Source organism: Wolffia australiana, chromosome 16, assembly GCF_029677425.1.
Source record: "Wolffia australiana isolate 7733 chromosome 16, ASM2967742v1".
Classification (NCBI taxonomy): Eukaryota; Viridiplantae; Streptophyta; class Magnoliopsida; order Alismatales; family Araceae; genus Wolffia; species Wolffia australiana.
Window position 1 is genome coordinate 146,222 of NC_135850.1, and position 19,363 is coordinate 165,584.

The 19,363-nt window shown below is 42.3% G+C and overlaps 2 protein-coding genes across 3 annotated transcripts; one reads left to right on the plus strand and one right to left on the minus strand.

Moving 5' to 3' along the window:
• The first annotated feature begins 2,350 nt into the window (after window positions 1–2,350).
• UBP26 (ubiquitin-specific protease 26) lies at window positions 2,351–12,517 on the plus strand. 2 transcript variants are annotated; one of them, XM_078588617.1, is made up of 14 exons: window positions 2,351–2,489; window positions 3,213–3,416; window positions 3,508–4,107; window positions 4,707–4,962; window positions 5,094–5,776; window positions 5,978–6,086; window positions 6,916–7,097; window positions 9,176–9,460; window positions 9,533–9,737; window positions 10,638–10,706; window positions 10,875–11,099; window positions 11,260–11,526; window positions 11,743–11,884; window positions 11,973–12,517. In XM_078588617.1, exons 2-14 carry the CDS (start codon window positions 3,343–3,345, stop codon window positions 12,059–12,061), a joined length of 3,186 nt encoding a protein of 1,061 aa, XP_078444743.1. In that variant the 5' UTR covers window positions 2,351–2,489; window positions 3,213–3,342; the 3' UTR covers window positions 12,062–12,517. The 2 variants fall into 2 exon arrangements, with proteins under 2 accessions (XP_078444743.1, XP_078444744.1); XM_078588618.1 differs by lacking the exon at window positions 2,351–2,489 and adding an exon at window positions 2,601–2,840.
• A 28-nt stretch (window positions 12,518–12,545) lies between these two features.
• On the minus strand, window positions 12,546–16,451 carry PDS3 (phytoene desaturase 3). The gene is made up of 14 exons (XM_078588619.1): window positions 16,017–16,451; window positions 15,813–15,945; window positions 15,652–15,740; window positions 15,474–15,531; window positions 15,168–15,323; window positions 14,910–15,058; window positions 14,593–14,712; window positions 14,296–14,509; window positions 13,959–14,061; window positions 13,799–13,846; window positions 13,476–13,521; window positions 13,106–13,293; window positions 12,855–13,017; window positions 12,546–12,734 (listed from the first exon to the last, which is right to left on the minus strand). Exons 1-14 carry the CDS (start codon window positions 16,227–16,229, stop codon window positions 12,669–12,671), a joined length of 1,746 nt encoding a protein of 581 aa, XP_078444745.1. The 5' UTR covers window positions 16,230–16,451; the 3' UTR covers window positions 12,546–12,668.
• Between the last annotated feature and the right edge of the window lie 2,912 nt (window positions 16,452–19,363).

Here is a 19,363-nt window from a genome sequence, read left to right on the forward strand (position 1 = left end):
TGTTTTTATTTAAGTGAAAAAATATTTTTTTGTAATACTTACATCCCATGAAAGCCTCCAAGGATGGACTGAAGTGTTCTCAATCGGCAAAGCCTCCTAGAACTGAGGATTTCTCAATCGGCGAAGCCTCCAAGGACTGAGGAGTTCTCAATTGGCAAAACCTCACACCCAAGGACTGATGAGTATTTTTATCATAGGTGTTCTCAATCAACGAAGCCACACACCCAAGACTTGCTAGCTCATTTTACTTTTATTATTTTAATATTTTTATTTTTTGTTATTTTTTATTTTATTCACAAGCTTTTTATGTTTGTAAATCGGCTATGCCTCAAACCTTGTACAGAGGCTTATTTTTGTTCTCATTTGGCTATGCCTAACACCCTAGGACTTGTGGGGGTATATCCATTATTTATTGGCTTTTACGTTCTCACTCATAGATGCCTAAATTTGTTCTATTAAGTGTATTTTTTTGCCTCTAATCTTGTTCAGAGGCTTATTTGTTATCATTCGGCTATGCCTAACACCTTAGGACTTGTGGGGGTATATCCATTATTTATTGGCTTTTACGTTCTCACTCATCGATGCCTAATTTTTTTATATTAAGTGTATCTTTAAATATATTTTATCGTGGTACCATATAATTTCAAGATGCTATGCCTTATCAATGAGTTCTGATCCTTGTCATGTTTGTATTGAGCGTTCAAATTTCACTTTGATATTTTATTGATTATGTTCCATTAATTTATATCTGGAATTGAATAAATCAATATTTTTTTCCACATTTTTTTATCTCGAACGTTCTAATATTTTTTCCTCTATTTCACATATCATTATTTTCATTGAAGTAAAAATTGCTTTGGATGGCGATTCATATTTGACTTTCTTTATGGGACCACATTTACTGTTTTTTTGTTTACAATAGATTATTTCCATTTCTTACATTTTTATTGTTTACAAGATGCAAGGAATACATTTTATGAAATGCTACCCTATTTTTTATTGATTTTATTCCAATAGCTGAATTAAGAAAAATCAAAATTCACTTCATAACGATATTAAACCATTTGGAATTTCAACATTGTATTCTCTCTTGTATGTGAGCAAGTTTATAATTTCATCATTTACATACTGAAAATTGAGATGTATGATGAGAAAAATACATGCGTAAACAATTCTATCATATCCTTTGTAGGATCATATTTTGAATCTCTCATACAATCACCATGCTAAGGATTCTCACATGATCATTAATACTCTACTGGCACTACCACTGTCAACTTTATTATTTGTGCATCATTATTTTGGGTAGACATTTCTTCACTCATGTCCTAAATTCTAGATTCATATTGATTGCTTATAGATTTTCTTCACAATATATTCAACCTTGGAAATCATGGTACAACATAAAAAGTTAAATAATTCAAGAAAAAAAAATTCTTTAAAAAAATATTGAATAAGATAAAATTTTAACATTATAGCATATTAAATGGTTTAGCATTATTTTGAAATAAAATCTTACAAATATCTATCCAAAGAAGGCCAGACCCTACATTTGGGAAACTTAAAATTTGATACAAAAGTCAATCTTTATCATGCAAATTAGTATAAACCACTACAAATATTCATAAGGCTACCTTTTTAATCAAGGAAAAAAATTTAAGAGAGGAATAAAATGAAAATAAAATACTTTGAGCACCAAGATAATAAATTTAGACTTAAGTTTTCTAAGTCAATTTGTCAAGGTCTTGCTTGTAGTATTATAGCTTAGCCCCGTACAGAAATGAAATAAATAAAATAATTAATTAATTTTGTTTACGCTTCTCTCACCCTTGGAATGATTCCAAAATTATATCACACAAGTATAACTTTTAATAAAGAAGCAGTAGAGATAAATTTAAAGTATCTAAATCAATGACTTTCCGTGATTCAGTCTTAATTGAAGACTTTAATATTTTTGCAGCCAAATGTTTTCGATTTATGACTCCTGGGGGAATAATCTGCTAAGCTAGCTCTCACAACCAGCCCCAGATCATTAAACAGTGTAGATCGTTAAACACTTTGCTATAAGACGTTCAACATCTAGAATAGGGGCAGTAACCGGGTTCAACCATAGCCCTAGTTTGTTGCTTTGCATCTTTATTCTCATGTAGCCTCAAAGGCTCCCTCTAGCTTACTCTTTTGAGTTCCCTCAATGCCTGCATGCACTATAGTCCCCTCTCACCATCCACCATATATGTACAACTGTTCACTTTCTTCTTGTATGGGACACCCCTGGCCCTGGGGGAGTCCCTAGTCCCAACAGATGGGCCCACTTGAAAGCCGTTGACAGCTCCCAAAATCCCCCACCCTTTCTTTCTCCCTTGCATTAACTAATCTCAACTACAACAGTCTATTCATTTTTTCATCTCCCCCGTCCTTTTCCGAGTTCAAACCAACGAGAAGCCAAACGAGGGCTGTCGAAGCCGACGGAGCTCGTTCCCTCCTCGCAGGTTTGTTTGTGCCTTCCCAGAGCATGTTCCCTCCTCTTGTCTCCACTATTCTTCTTAAAGGGGAATGAGCGCCCGACTTGGGGGAGGGGGGGGGGTCGCCGGTCGAGAAAGTGGGGGGCTTTTCTCATCTTTCGTCGCTTCTCTGTTCGCAAATTGGGGCGTCGCACGGCTGGGCTTTGCGTTTTAGGGCTACCCTTTTAGAAAATCTCCCTGGAGCCAGGGAAATTTCTCATTTTTAAATCGACGGGATCCCAATGTTTCGCGGATTCCGACTTATACTCTTCTTTGTGCGAGATGGGTCTTTATTCCTGGCCTGTTTTGCTCAATCGCGCGTGCGTATATCTATTCGAGGTGGTGATTTCTTTTGGCTGACCCGTTTTCTGGAGACCCATATCCTGCTACTTCACGCCGTTGCCTCAGAACTATCGTTAGCTCGTCAATTTTGTTGTTACTGACGTCGTTACTTCGGCAAAATGTGTTGGCGTAATCGTGTTTGTCGTGAACATCGATCAAGAATTTCCATTTTTCTGACTTCTCGGATAGACTTTCGATGTTTTAATCATCTCGAGGAGTCGGCACTTACCCGTATCGTGGCCTTTTCAGACAATTCGCAGTTTCTGATCTAAAAAAATCGTGGGCCTGTTTATATCCTCTAAATGCGAAAGCCTTATCGAGATTCAAGAATAGGCCACAGAGTTTCATCCGTATTTTTTACTTTTTCAGGATTTTGACAATGCTCTGAAGGCCCTCTGGAGTCTTCTTTCTTTGTCTTCAAATTTCTTCATTTCCTGCAGCGAGCTTTTTCTCCTTGATAGTATAGCGGTGTTTTACTGTATATCCTTGGGTCGACAATATGAGTAGACAAAACTCTCGAACCAAAAAAAAGCTCAGAGCTGATGAAACGGACAATAAGTTGGAGATTCTGAGGTTAGTTAGTTGGTCAGATTTTATCAAACGAAATATTTCGCTAACTTCTTTGTTGCAGCCTCAACTAAATCTAAGACACAACTTGTTTCAGGAGAATTCACCATACAGGTGTTGTTACACGCGAGGATGTATGCCATCTCTTTTCTATTGATAAACCTCCTTGTCAAGGTTGTCGCATGAATTCCAGAGAGTCCCCAAACTGCTTCTGCGGCTTAATTCCCTCATCAAGTGGATCCAAGAAAAGTGGCTTGTGGCAGAAGACGTCGGACCTCGTATCTTCAATTCTTGGTCCTGACCCTCGTGAAGATCAACGCTGTCCTACAGAACAACCGGCCGGTCTGACTAACGTTGGTGCAACGTGTTATGCGAATAGCATACTTCAGTGTTTGTACATGAATCTGGCTTTTAGAACTGGGATTTTCTCTATTGAACCGGATCTCCTCAAACAACATCGTGTTTTGGATCAACTAGCTCATCTTTTTGCGCAGTTACTTTCCAGTCAAAGAGCAGTCATTGATTCGCTCCCATTTGTTAAGACTCTGGAGTTGGATAAAGGTTCTCAGCAGGACAGTCATGAATTTCTCACTCTATTCCTTTCTCTGCTGGAACGTTCGCTGAGCCATTCTAAAGTCCCTTTGGTTAACACTCTGATTCAAGATATATTCCGTGGGAGTGTATCACATGTGACGCGGTAAGTGATTCTTTGGAGCTACATAACGTTTTGTGCAGTTCACTGCCCTATTGTCCATTTTGACTTTTCTTTTCTATTCATTTATGATTTATTTTCCTTTTTTTCATCCTATGAAGGCAATTGTACCAAAAGAAACCCAAAAATTCGTAATCTTTTTTTCCTTTTTTCATTCTACGAAGGCGATACTACCAGAAGAAACCCAAAAATTCCCCTATTTTTGGCAGCCTTATTATGCAAACCCCGTGATGCTATTGTCTGTTCCCAGGCTGTGGATGAAGTGCGCAAGCTGAGAATGAATATCTATGCCCCTTGTAATTGTGGAGATTACTACGGACACTTCTGACTGTGGAATTTTAAATAAATACCTGGAAAATGTTAATTTAGTTTCGCTCAAGAACATGTTAGGCGTTAGATGAATTTCTTATCAAGAATTATTCAGTAATTAATTGAGTCAATGTACATCCTAATGTTTGTTTTTGGTGGGGGAGAGATTATGTTCCTTTATTTTATGCCGCCTTAGTTTGTCTTGACTATGTCTCCTTGCGATTGTCTTGATTATTCATGATGTTTACTCTTGTTATAAATGTTTCATTTTCAAGATGCTCAGACTGCGGTAAAGATTCTGAGGCTTCTTCAAAGATTGATGACTTCTATGGGCTTGAGCTGTACATCAAAGGATTGGATAGTCTTGATATAAGTCTGGATAATTACCTTAGTGTTGAACAACTCTCTGGGGAGAATCAGTATTTCTGCCAGTCGTGTGAGAAGCGAGTTGATGCCACCCGCAACATCAAACTACGCGCCCTTCCAGCTGTTCTTATCTTTCAGCTTAAACGCTATGACTTTCTCATGGAGGTGAGTGGAAGCGAGCTAATTAATTGGTTTATACTCATCAAAGTCTATGGGTCACTCTTTGTGCCAATTAACATTGTTGCTTATTTCCGTACATTTTGGTTCTTGTTGGTGTGTGTTATTTTTCTTCTCAGATGACAAAAAAGAAGAAAATTACGTCTTCCTTTAGCTTTCCCTGCCAGTTGAATATGGGAGCAAGATTGGACAGTGCTGATGGGCCGGATTTGCTTTATGATCTATCAGCCGTTTTGATTCACAAAGGTTCTGCTGCAACAAGTGGCCATTATGTGGCACGCATCAGGGATGAAAAGAGTGGAGTATGGTGGGAATTTGATGATGAAACTGTTAGCCAGTTGGGTCATCGACCATTTGGGGATACTCAGCCAAACTCACCTGCTGCCTCCCAGTCTACATCTTTGTCTGATGAAGTGCCTTCTACATCAAATGGCGCAAAAAATCAGCCTTCTGGGTATGGTGGCTCAGAACTTTTCTCTACGACTGATGCCTATATGCTGATCTATAGCCGCTTTAGGGATCAGAAAATGTCGATATTTGACGAGGCATCTTCTCTTCCAGCTCATCTTTCTGAGGAGATTGCAGAACTTAATGCTCCTTTTGTTAGTAGTTGTCTGGAATATCAGTCAAAGAAAGATATGCTGACTACTCACATTGCAGAAAGGCGAAAAGAGGTGAAGGAAATTCTTTCAGAAGCCTGTGTGTGCTCTGTCGAAGATCCATTTTTCTGGGTTTCTGTTGACTGGCTACGCCAGTGGGTTGATAATGTTGACCTCCCCTGGGCTGGGAAAAGCAATCTTCAGTGAGCATCCATCTTTCTCCTCTTTCTCCTGCTGCGATTTATGGGCCTTTCCCTATCTTCTTGTCATTACTATATTTGGAGGAGTTGAGGAGTTCCGGGTTTCCTCGGAGAGTTCTGCGTATTGAAAACTGTGGCCTTCCTCTATATTCTCAATTTGCTGCAATTTATGTTTTCTAATCCCACCAATCTCATTCTTGTCAGGCGTCTTGACAATAGCGCAATTCAATGTCCACATGGAAAAGTTTCTGATGACAAAGTTGGATCCATGAAGCGGGTATCGGCCCTTTCATGGTCAAGAATAATCAGCAAGGTGAATTGCATGTCTTGTTTTGATTGTGTTCTGTGAGTTGAATGTTGATACCTCTTTATTATGATAAAATCCCACGTCTGCTTTTATATTTCTTTAAATCTTCATCTGTTATGTATTTGTAAAGCACCCTTTGTTAAGCGGGCCAGGCCCATTGACAAATGTAACCTGTATTTTTATTGGCCACAATGAGTTAGTGAAATATCTTCTGTTTTCTCTTGCGAACCCTTGCTATCAAGTGCTATCACAAATCTGATACGATCCCTTATCCCCTTATTTTGCCCTTAGGGTTAGTCGTGTCCTTTCCCTTATGCATGTTTCCCTTTAAATTGGGTGCTCTCCATTTAGGAGGGCAGGCAGAGAAGTGTTTGGTATTGGAAGTATCCGTCCTTTCTCCCTGCTGCATCTGAGCTTCATCCCTTCGCCTGTGATCCCCGTCCCTTGTGATTGTTCTCTTCTTCACTGCATCTTCAGGCGGCTCATCCTCGGCCAATCCTTATCCCTCTTTTTGGCCTCTCCCCGACCATTCCCCCTCTCCCCTCTATCCCGGAAACTCTCTTCATTGTCAAATTATATCGGAGACGTCGAGTGGAATCGCTGAATTCAATTCACTCTTATACGTGCTTTGTTTCTTCTCCTACAGAGAAAACTATCAGTGTTCTGCATTGTTCAAAGAATAAACTAATGATATCAATCCATCTGTATAGGAGCAAAACTTGTCATTTTACTCACGATGAGCAAATAATTCCTTTTTCTTGCCCAATAAACAAACTGTGCCAGAAATAGGTCTGGAATAGAAATTAATTTTCTGATTACATTTTTTTATTTCCAGTATGGAGGGGGATCGACCTTGAATGGTGATGACTTCTGCATTGAGTGTCTTAAGAAAGAAGCTCTGAGTTTTGTTTGTGCTCATGATTACCGGGATAGGAGGGATGCCATGAAGCAGTTTGCCACGGCAGCTCTTGCAGGAAACTGTGCCGATGGAAAGTCATATTATGTATCGAGAACATGGTATCAGTTTGCCTCTGTTCCTAATTTTTACCTCTAATTATTTGTGAATGTTATGTTAGGTTGGTACTCTTTCCTCCGGATCATGTCAAGGCTTGGATCAGCTTTTTTATGATACTTCATGAAATGTGTTGGATGGTTATCACTTTGTCGGGTGACTGCCTTAAATCATCTTTAAAAAAAATGAAATGTGTTCATTATTCTGGTGTGACATTATCTTCTGATTCAACTTTGCATATGAATGCATAATTTCAGTGAGCAATAGTTGCATATGATATCCTCTCTAAAGATGTTTATAATGGGTTGATCTAACTTCTCGTGGATGACTCATTATGCTTCACTAGGGGCAGATTTTTTTAAATAATATCTGTCCCAGGCTTAGGACTTATTTGTAGAGTCCATTTTATTGTGTGATATTTTAGAATATTATGATAGATAGGGGGAGCCATTGGCTTTAGGTATCACTGCTTGGAGGATCCCTTCAACTAGTTTAGATCTCGATCTCAATGAGCCAGCGGGAGAAGAGGATATTTAAGGAGTAATTAGATTCTTAAATTCTGTGGATTTGACATTTTTGTAAGCATACTGTTTGATTCAAGCACTTACCAACTGTGCTAAAAGCTTTAGCAATTAGCAAGGGCATTATGTTTTATCTTTAAGCGGCATGTTGTACTTCCACATATACCCTTGAGGAGTTGGTGTTTCTTATTTGTGCTTCCTTGCTACTTGTTAAATTGAGTATACATTTGAGGTTTTCTTCCTAGTTTCGGATGTTTTCCATGGATGCATTTCATGATTTCTTTTTGCTTAAAATTTGGTTTTTGATAGGACTCTGTTGTATCTATGGCATATTAGTCATTCAGGCCAGTAATGGTACTTCTGTCCTTTGACCTGCCAGGGATAATTCCCTTTTTTTATAAAGATTTAGCTCTTCTTATAAGGGAGCAGTGAAGATCAGATTGAAGTCGCTGTTTCCCTATACTCTGTTTTCCTAATAAAGTTCCCTGGTGGAGTTCGTTTCTCTCCAGGTGGCGTCCTTCCCACCGTCCTCGTTTCCCTCTCATTCGCCCATCTCTGCAACAATCTTTCCACTGGCTCGTGCTTTTCCTCTCTCTCTCTCTCTTGCTAACTTCCAGGCTGTATCAGTTTCCTATTATCCTTTTGTATTTTCCTCCGCTCTTATCTGATATTATCCTAGAATGGCCGGCTCCTTCCATTTGTTCCTACATCATACCCATGATTCTGTCGCGAGAATCAAAATGCCGGATTAGAGGCTTTGATATTTTGGTAGAATTTTGGAGGACAGTGCCATTGCTAGGTGTATGTGATACGACCCCGACGTATCCAAGTCTCTTTCATCAATTAGCCCAATAGGGGCATTTAGGTCATTTGGACCTTTTGTAATCTCTTTAAATAGAACAGCCCTCCCTTGAGGAGGGCAGCCAAGAAGTGTCATCAAGAATGAGTCTTACTCCCTCCGGCGACGTCCATTCTGCTGGACCCCTCACGTAGGCGACATCCACTCCGCCTGCCCCTATTTGCCGTAGTCCATCCCGGCACGCCGACGACCATCCCGGCGCCTTCTTCCTCTCTTCCCATCTTCTCCCGATACGAACCAACCAGGTTCGTATCAGTATGGGACCCGTGTAGAACAAGTTCAACAACTTTACTGGAAACAATTCGGAACATATTCTACCTTTTCTTCTATAACCCTGGTCGCCCTTTATATATTTTCATGGTTTATTTTGTGGTCCCCTTGTTACCATCTGCGTAAAGGAAGAAGTTAAAGTGGTTTGATTATTTTTTACACGGCAGTTGTTACCAATCCATCATTCAAAGTCCCTGATGTGCCAGACGAGGGATAATTTTTTCTGTCGTTCGTGTTGCATGATTTGATATTCACATTTTTTAATGCATGTAGTGAGAAAAATATCGGACTGAATTCACCTTTACTCCACGTGGCAGTAAAACTTTAATTAATTTTTTTTGGTTCTTAGAATAATGCCATGGGTCGCTGTTCATCTCCGTCATGGTGTAGATGCATAAATGTGTGATATCAATTTGTCTGTTTTTTGCTCCAGGTTGGTTCACTGGTTGCGTAGGAAAAATATTGAGAGTCCTTGTGAAGCTGATGCCGGGCCTACTGCAGCTCTCAGATGCCCCCACGGTAATCTGCTGCCGGAGAAAGCCCCTGGCGCAAAACGAGTTCACATTCCGGAAAGCCTCTGGTTATTTATCGTTGAAAGCGCGAGTGCCGTAAAAACGGATGATTCATTGGGTTGTCATGCATTCCCCAGTGATTCTCAGGCTTGCGAAGATTGTTTTAAGCAATTTTCAGAAGTTGCATCCCTTGCCTGTAACCTTAGGTAAATATTTGAGGTTACTTTGTATATAATATTTTTTCATGACTTTATGGCCAGGTTTGTTTTATATTCCAGGGAGTCAAAGCTTATCCAGCAGCAAAACCACGAAAAGTTGTTTTCTGGGAAGAGCATAAGCTTTTGCCCTGGTGAAAAGTATTTCTTGCTGCCTTCATCGTGGCTCATGAGTTGGCGGACTTATGTCACAACGACTGGTAAAAATGGCTCTTCAGTTGAACCGGAATGTTTGGATGCCATCATCGATTCTCTAAAATGCACAAAGGTGATTCTTAGTGTTTTTCAAGTGTCAACTCTAATTTTTTTGTGGACTTTGACATTCTCGATATATCTTTGGGAAATCCGGTGGAATTGAAAATTAGACATTTTTATAATACCGCTGATGATTCACCTCTTTTTTCCTGATGGTCTATGGCATTCCATCTATTCTGGGTATCACTCACTGTCTTTCTAGGCTGCTTTGGGCTGAATATTTATATTTCTCGCGTTTACTTTTGTCTGCTGGAATATTATTCTTTCAGTCATTTCTTTTTTTCTTTTTTTCTTTTATTCATTTCCATTTCTGGATACTTTCTTGTATTGGCCCTTCTATTATTAGTCCACGTGGATGTACAACTTGGCCTGTATATAAGCCAAGGAACCCTGTCAGAAACAGTTAGTTATGTTCGCTTTCATTTTCTTGAATCTCGTGTTCCTCTCCTCTCTCCCCTAGAGTGTTATAGAGAATTGTAAACCCTAGAGGGTCTGGGGGAGAAGAGAGGTTGAAGGAGAATAGAATGTAATGACATAATGAATGAGAGTTACAAGAGGGGTATATATACCCTTAAGAGATAGAATAGAGAATAGGGAATAGGGCTAATGGGCTTATAGAACAGGGCCCATTAGCCCATAGAGGACATGTCTCACTAACAAGAATTGTGAGAGAAGAGAGAAGAGTGAATTCAAGGTACATTGTTCCACAAGAAGCATATAGCGACATATTAGTATCTCGAGTCCTCTCTAGGAGGTTAATGTTGACAACAAATTTTGCTCAAAAAAAAATTTAATGTTGACAATAAACAGTGGTTAAAATCAAATTATGAGCTTCTTTTTTCTCAATTGTGTTCGGTTAACATGTAAAACTTATGTGCTGGTAATGTCTCTCCTTTACTTCATTTCTCTCCAGCATGGTCGATTAATAGAAAAGCCTCCCGCACTTCTTCGCAGGCGTGGTCTGATTACTCAACGGTCCAATGTAAGTTGGTGCTTCATCTTCTGTCACCGTTTTCTTTTGGAGAGTACACAAATAAAGACCAGAAACAGTAGATGGGACAAGCTTTTTTCAAATAATCTTTTTTGTGGTCATTCTATTTGTTTAGGTTTCCTGAATTTTGATGTTTTCCTTAATATATCTCCTTTTCAGGCCGATGTCTTAACGCTGATTCCGGAGAGTGACTGGAAACTTTTCTGTACAGAATGGCAAGGGACGGAGGAGAAGGGCATTTCTGCAGAAATCATTCTGCTCCCAAACAAAGTACCTGGACCTTGCCAAGAGATCATAAAGTCGGATGTCGATTTAAATTTATCAAACGACCAAGCATCAAGTGAACCAGAAATTATGGACCCTCTTCTTGACACTAAGCCAGAGGTAAGACACACGAGATTTAGAAGCACGATCCTCCTAAAATTTTGAACCGTATGTGCTCTTCATTATGTATAACCGTCTTTAGTTGCTACAATGAATGCACATTTTTATTATCGTCATCGTTAGCACATTGTTCCACACATATATGATATATATTTTACAGACTTGTGAGGACTGCATTGGAGAACGAGATAGCTGCGAGTTGATGCGCAAGCTCAACTACTCTGATGCGGAAATAACTGTGCACCTTGTTCGGGCTAAAGAAGTTCCAAAGTCTCTTTTAGAAGCTCCAACAAAGGTGTTTGACCCAGATCGGAGAACATCCAAGCGTTCGCGGAGAGCTTCATCATCCGGTAAACAATGCAACTTGAGGGTATCGGCCACAACATCTGTGTACCAGTTAAAGCTGATGATCTGGGAATACTTTGGGGTAAGAATACTCGGCCCATCTAGTTTGTATTTTGATGATGATCCTTTCAGAAATGTTTTCATCAAAATCGCCGGATGATATATTTGTTCCCATTCCAAGATTTTTGGCATTTTCTTCTGTCTAACTAATATACAAGTCCCATTTCAGCGTATTTCTGATTGACAGGGAACGGTTGTGAGTTCCTCATTTAATAATTCATGTGTCTTTGACCAACAGGTGGTGAAAGAAAACCAGAAGCTTCATAAAGGAACAATGGAAATTCTGGAGGACTCGGCTACATTAGCAGACAAAAATATTTTCCCAGGAGATGTTTTATGGGTAACCGATTCCGAGATTCATGAGAACCGCGACATAGTTGGTGGGAACCGATCCTTAATACAGTGTCTGTTGACGTATGCCTATGTTAGTGTGTATTTATAATTCCTTCTCCTTGTTGCTTCATGCAGATGAGCTTTCGGAGCAGAAGTTCGACTCCAATGCAGGGGAAGAAGGATTTCGCGGAACACTTTTGATGTCTGATGCTTCGTTTGTGTAGAAGGTATATATTGCAGATGAGTCTTCTCAAGACCTACTCTTGCCTGTCCTGGAGAGGGACTTTTTGTTCTTGCAAATGATTCTTTCTACTGGAGAAGCCCATTTTCTCCACGAGATTGTGGAGCCAAAAAATGGACGTGTTGTTGACTTCAATCACGTAGAGGTTCATATCACCATTGTTGAATCAATGGCGGACAGATCAACTGATTGTGTAATTGATGGATGGATTGCTCGCCCCTCTCGTCGAGAACATGGACTTCAACAGGTCGGGTTCCAGATGGTAAGCGGGGCAGAAATTATCTCAGATGTTGCCTTGTTTCTCCCTCAAGGGCATCCGCTCGTTTTGCCCGTCATGGGTCTTTTGTAACATGAAAAACCCTTCTTTCTAAGCTCTCTGTTTAACAGAAATCTCGATTCTTTTCGAGGTCATTTTGTTTCATAACAATTGTCTTCTTTGTGATGTTGTGTTTATGTAAGCAAGGAAAAGAAGAAACGAAGGCACAGAACATTGTGTATAATGAATTATATAGTCAGTGAATTGCTGAGCGACTACCATCCGGGGCAAATCATTCTTTGACTGAATGATTTGTTCGTGGGCATATCTCGGTTCAAGCCACAGCAGGCTCCGGCTTGGAGCTCGTCCTGCACGCCCGACCTTGTAATAACTGGGAGTCCTGCACAAGTTCAGTAAACAAGCATAAATACGCAGTCATTGAAGCAATGACATGCATGTAAGCATCTCTTCTATGTCAATTGTCAAACGCATATTAAAATTTCATGGGACAGAGAGAGACCTGCACAATGGCCTGAGCGCAGAGCTTCCCGGAGAGGACGGCGCCTTCCATGGAAGCCAAGTACTTCTGCTTGGTGTAATCTCCAGCCAGGTAGAAGCCCTCAATGGGAGACCTCTGCAGTGGCCGACAGGGCTCGCACCCTGGCACCGTCTTGTACACCGATCTGGCAGTGTCATCAATGTTTTGTCAAAGAAGGCCAAACAGAGATATCATCTCTTCTATCCTTTGAAGAGGAGATATCGATGGCTTACCTTGGTGTCTTGACGACGTGGTACTTAAGGATCTTGGCCTTGCTCTGATCAGTGGCAATCTCGTCGGGGAAGAGCCTCGACAGTTCTTCCATGGTGGCCTCGATGATCTCCGTGTCGCTTCGCCCAATCCACTCATCAGCCGGTGCAAAAACCAATTCCAGCATTGATCGGTTTGGATCGTAGTACTCCTGAATTACACGCAGACCCACTCTTTCATGAGAGAAATGTTTTGACAGATGCTTGATGAGAGAGAGACCAAGAGATGATTTGAGAAATCAGGAGGGTCTGGAGAGAGGACTCGCAGAGATAGAGAGACAGTAAAAGTTCATAGAGAAAGGTAGATAGAGACATTATCACATAAAATTCTTACTTTGCAGGTAACTGACATGTCAGCATACACGCTCAAGAGTGGACTCCTGTAAAAAGGACGAATTAAATACGTTTAAACGGGCAATATGAATTTGTCTAGTTGATTTAACAAGAGAAATTTCAGACAGCGTTGACCAATCGAAGCTAAATATTTTACTCTGAAAATCTAATCAAATGGCAATGGATGAGAGATTCGTACTCATCTGATGGGGGCGAAAGAGTTAAAAGTCAATGTGAGGGAAAAAGTCCGACCGCATTCAAGAGAAACAGTTGGCTCAACAACGGTGTAAAGAAAAAGACTAGAAAAAAAAAAATTCTACAAACCTGCTGAAGAGTAGATGATCGTAAGTGTTCTTCAATTTTCTGTCAAACCTGAGAATTTAACAAGAAACGGCCAACATTTACGTCAGGAATATCATCAAAGTATAAAAAGGAAAAAATCATTCTTTAACGTAGTCAAATAACAAGAAGATTTAGAACGTACCAGATATGCACATTAATCACAGGGACTCCCACTAATTTCTCAAGCCGGCTGAAGTACGGAATCTCTTTCCAACTTGTAGGCAGCTGAAGCTTCAGGATATCAACTGACAGCAAAAAATGAAAAGCTCATGAGATGGAAATTCTCATGGATTCAATCAGCAACTTGCACAAGTTTTTCTTTTCGAAGAAAGCTACTCATACGAGTTGACTCACTGAGCAAGTTAAGTTTTTTTATTTTGAGGAAAGATGGGGGGATATCACACAGAATGGGTGACCCACCCGAAATTTGGAAAGTGACGATTAATTGAAATAGGACTCAGAGAACATCAAAGACTCACCAGGCGCTGCAAACACGTAGGCATCACCTCTGATCACACTTCCATTTCCGAGAAGAAAGTGATTCACCGTGTTGTCAGGATTCAGTTCGATCTTCTGTATCCTCGAGTTTAGCCGCACTTCCCCCCCCAATGACTGAATATGCTCGACTATCGGCATGCACAGCCTTTCTGGGGGGTTGCCGTCCAAGAATCCCATCTTAGACCCGTGTTTCTCCTGCTCACATCAGTAATTTCTTTTTGAAAAATTGCCGCCCCACGGCTAATAAAATTGATATAAACATCTAGAAGAAAGCCAACCTGGAGAAAACGGTTCAGCGCAATGAGGATGCATTGCATGGACAGCTGATCAGGATCGATGAAATTGAGTGCTTTAGACATGGCTATGAAGACCTCATCATTGACTCTATCCGGCACACCCTGAGACAGATTAAAGCTTCATGTAATTAACATGAATGAAATATCCAAAAAGTAAACAGCTCTTTCAAAGACGATAAAAAAGAAATATAAAATTGCTCAATCTACAAATAGAAAGAGGAAGAATAAGGAAGAAGAAGAAGAAAAGGGAGATAAAAACCCCCGTTGTAGAACCAGTTATGTAAGTAAGAAAGGCGCACTTGTTTTTTCATCCATTCTTTAACAGTTAAGCCATCCTGAGCCTCAACATAGGGCTGCCCCCCCAGCATGGCCGGCAAAAGTCCAATGGCAAACCGGACCTTCTCCTCCCAAGTCAGCATCTCATTGTTCCTCAGAATGGCCCAGATTCCTGTAATTCATTCCGATGATTTTTTAGATAGTCTAATGAACAGGATATGAGGAAAAAAAATTAACAGGCATCAGAGCTTGGCAATAAGTTCCAAAAAAAATTAACCTACCATTCAACGGTGCAGGAAGGACATCTGGAAAATCAAAGCGGCTGAATTCCCCTGGCTTGTCTGGCATAGCAAAGATCATGGAATGCTCCTTCCACTGCAGGCGATCGTTGATTCCGAGCTCCCCAAATAAGTTGTGCATGTTCGGATAGGCTCCAACTACATCCACAGATGCATCAATAAAATTCAAAGCTCACTGGATCAGCCGACATCTCTTTGTTCCAAGAGTGGTGAGACATAAAAACTAAGGAAAAAGAAAGCCTTTAATGATACATATGAGAAAAATAAGCGCCTGCAGTGGAAACTTACAAAAAATATGTAGACCAGTTTCATACCAGTCTCCATCGCTGTCTTTCCACGCAGCAATCTGCAACGAGGCCGATTGAGTTCCCATTAGTAAAAAAAAAAAAAAAAAGATCAAATGCAAACGAGAGGATAAGCAAATAAAATTATGGAGAAGAGAAGAATTAATCGGCAAGATACACACTTTCCCACCCAGAACGTCCCTTGCTTCTAGCAGGATTGGCTTGTGTCCGGCATCAGCAAGATACTTCGCGGTGGAGAGGCCGGCCAGACCTGCCGGAAAGCTCGAGTTCGTTCAAAACTGTACCCATAAACGGCAATCGGAAGACGCCCCTTCTTCTGTACCTGCTCCGGCGATCACGACTTCCAGCGGTCTAGAGGGGCGCGGCGAACCGCGGAAAGAGGAGGACAGGGCGGCGGCTTCCACGAAATTCACCGTTTCTTCCAACGGGGGGCGGGGGAAGTCGGCGCAGACGACCTGCAGCGCGAGAAGAAACCGATTAGAAGACGAAGCAATTTCATCTCGGCGCAATCGCCGATAGGAGGAACCTGAAGCGGGCCGGCGGGTCTTTGAGAGGGAGTCGACGCGGCCGCGTTCCCGAGGCTCAGGCGACAGCCCAGGCCGTCGCTGCCCCGAAAGGAGAAGGCTGAGGAGCGCCCGGGTTCTGAAAAGGGCAGGGCTTTCCTGGGTACCGCTGAATTCCGAGTCTTTTGCATCGCAGCGCCTGCGTTCACCGCGGAGACGGAGCCCGCGTAACCCATGCTTGCCCCGCGGGCGAGAAGAAAATCGGAAGAATCGGAATTTCTACAAGACGAATGGTAGAAATTCCGATCGATCGCCTCCCCAAAGCGGCAGAGACTGCGCCCCGCGCTGGCGACTGTGCGAAGGGAAGGGGGGAAGGGGATAAACGACTGGTTCCGGAAGTGGGATCGCGGCGGAAAACTCTTTGGATCAACAGAGCTGGGATGGCCGTCGGATGAGCCCCGTGGCTAGTTTATCGCCGTCCGCTGCCGAGAGCGCGCCAGGACCCACGCTCGCGCGTCGCTACTCGCCGTGGCGCTGCCGGCAGGAGAGCTCTCGGCCCCACCCCGGGCTGCGCTTTTCCGCCATGATCGTTGATAATAAACGAGCTGCCAGAATATAATTATACAAACGATAGTTTGTTGATAGTCGTTTCGGAAGATTAAGCCATTAAGGGGTCGAGACACTGAGTGCAAGGGTTTTAATCTATCTGAATTTTGAATTCTGTGTTCAGTAGAAGTTGGACGAATTTGGTAGAAGTAAGAACCAGATTGATGAGGAGAAAAAAGAGAAAATCAGAATGATCAAGAACGTCTTGATGCTTTGGGGAAAAGTAACCGATCTAAAACTAGTACTCTTATGGAAATATTCTATCTAATTTTTTTTGTGATCAAATCTGATTAGTGACAAAAGTTTGAACAGGATAGTCATTACTGTACAAATCAGAAACGCTGACAATATCAGATATGATGGAGAACAGATAACAATAACAGATCTCATGAAGAGGATAAAGATATCAGATATGGATATGGTTAAGCAAACGATGATTACAATTACGATACCATGAAGAAAAAGTTAAAATTGGAATCTTTTATTTTAAAAAACTGATTTCAAATTTGAATATTTTGTTTTTAGGGTTTTTTGTAGATGATTTTATGTGACAGTTATATGCTAGTAGACTGAAAAGTTTAATAAAAAATAACCACAGTAGACCCACATAAATGATGTTTTAGAATAGCTGAAATTGTAATCACATCTATAAGACCGTTAACATTTATTATGTATTCTTGTAGTATTGATGGCGCGGTGCAGCCCGAGCTCTCAGAAACGTCTTCGGAGACGTCACCATCGTCATCGACATCGCCGCCGGTTCGTGTTCAGCCCGCCCAGCACGCCAAGACAACAGTACGTACGCCCGGATTCAAGTATTCCGGGTAACGGGTACGCTAAACCCTTCTTATTTGGTTTCTTTTGTAGCTTTAAGGGTCCATCCACGTTCCCCTATAAAACGAAAGATGGATGCCCTAAAAGAACTCACCCTTTGTTTTGTTGAAGAAGAATTATCACGAAAGAAAAGAGGGTCATGATCCACTTGGAAGGAGGAAGAAGGAGAGGGAGAAGAAGGAAGGGGGAAAGGGAGGAGCCGCCGTCAGCCTCCACCGCCGCCGCCGAGCCACCCGCGCGCCCGCGCCTCCTGCGCGCGTGCGCGCCGCCGCGAGCCACCCGCGGCCGCCGACTGACCCCCGCGCTCTGCCACCTTCTCCCGTGTGCGGCACCCGCCCCGGCTTCTGCGGCCGCCGCTTAAACGCACCGCGACGCCGCCGCTTGCGGCGCGAGCCCGGGTGCAACCGAACGCCGTCGTTGCTCCCCGTGCGCGGCTTCGGCAGCCGTCTGCCACGGTCGCCCTTTGGCGGTGCCGTGACTCCAACGCCCGCGGGGGGGACTTGCAGCGCCAGTCAGCCGCCGCTGTCCGTCCTCCCGTGCGCAATGCCGGAGCCGCCCGTTGCCGCCTCTCCAGTGCCGTGTAGCGATCCCTGTAGCACGCGCATCTGCGGTGCAACCCGCCGCAGCCATCCGCCTGCTGTGCACCGATGCCGCGACCTGTGCGCGAGCCGACGGTGCTGTCGCCGCCGACGCTCGCGCCCGGTGCCGACGCCGCCGCCCGCGCACGATTCCGCGGCACAATCTGCCACCGCCGTGCGCCAACCCGCTCGCCGGCGCCGACCACCCGCACGCAGCCAATACCGCCACGTCGCACCCGCCAGTCTTCCTGGCTATCTACGCCCCCGCGCCTCAGCTCCATCGTCTCCGACGCCGCCGCACCAGGTCGACGCACGAAACCGAGACGTCCATCCTGGGACACTGACAAGGTACGCCACCCGTCACCGTCTCTTATCTTTTTCAGTGAACTTTCGGTTTGCCTCCACCGTGCTCGGGGTAGACGTAGGTGAGCGAGGTTGGTCGAGTGAATTACATCGAAAATAAGAGCGTCTTACCTGTTTGGTACGAGTCGGGTTCGCCCGTCCCGTGATAGCAACGGCTTTTGCATAGTCCCGTGAATTACATCGCCCGTCCCGTCCCGTCCCGTGACACCCGTCACCATAGTTTACTGCTTTTGCATTCCTTCGTCATTCGCTCCTTCGCATTCACCGTCGAACGATACTCCGCTGTAGTCCGACTACCCCCATCTATTATCGACACTGATTCATCCCATGCGGTATCCATCGGAAGACGTACCGACGACGTCCTGCATCAAGTATTTTGTTAAAACAGTTCCTCACATGTCTCATTTTTTTTAATATATATGAAGATTTACATTCTATTTTTGAAGGGTAAAATTTATTTCATCATTACATGGGAGCTAATTACAGGTCAATGGACTCTTTTAGCTTTTTTTACCATGCAAGTCTTGTCTTTACATGAGAATGGATATTTTAAAAAGCATTACATTTAGATTAACTAATACATAAACTCTAATATGATTTACTGGAATCATTGGATATATGATCGATGTCATTTGTCACTCATGAATATGACAGTACAAAAAAGTTCGTCCTTTTTTGAATTTCAAATTTAAATATAATTCTGAAAATTATTTCAAATTTCTTCTATGAGGGAACCATGGGTTTATCATGCATTTAACATGGTTAAGTGGCTGTTGAGTCAGATACACTAGGATCGATAAATTAACAATGGAATTATATGTGGTCAACTAGTCAATCATATAATCTACATCTCGTTCGGTGTTCATCAATGTTCATTATAGTTCAGGTGTGATGCTTACGATGAAGTCCTTGAACACACAATCAACTTAATGAATTATTTGACATCATAATAAAAAAATATCTATTCTTTAAGCATGTGTTTTGAAGAT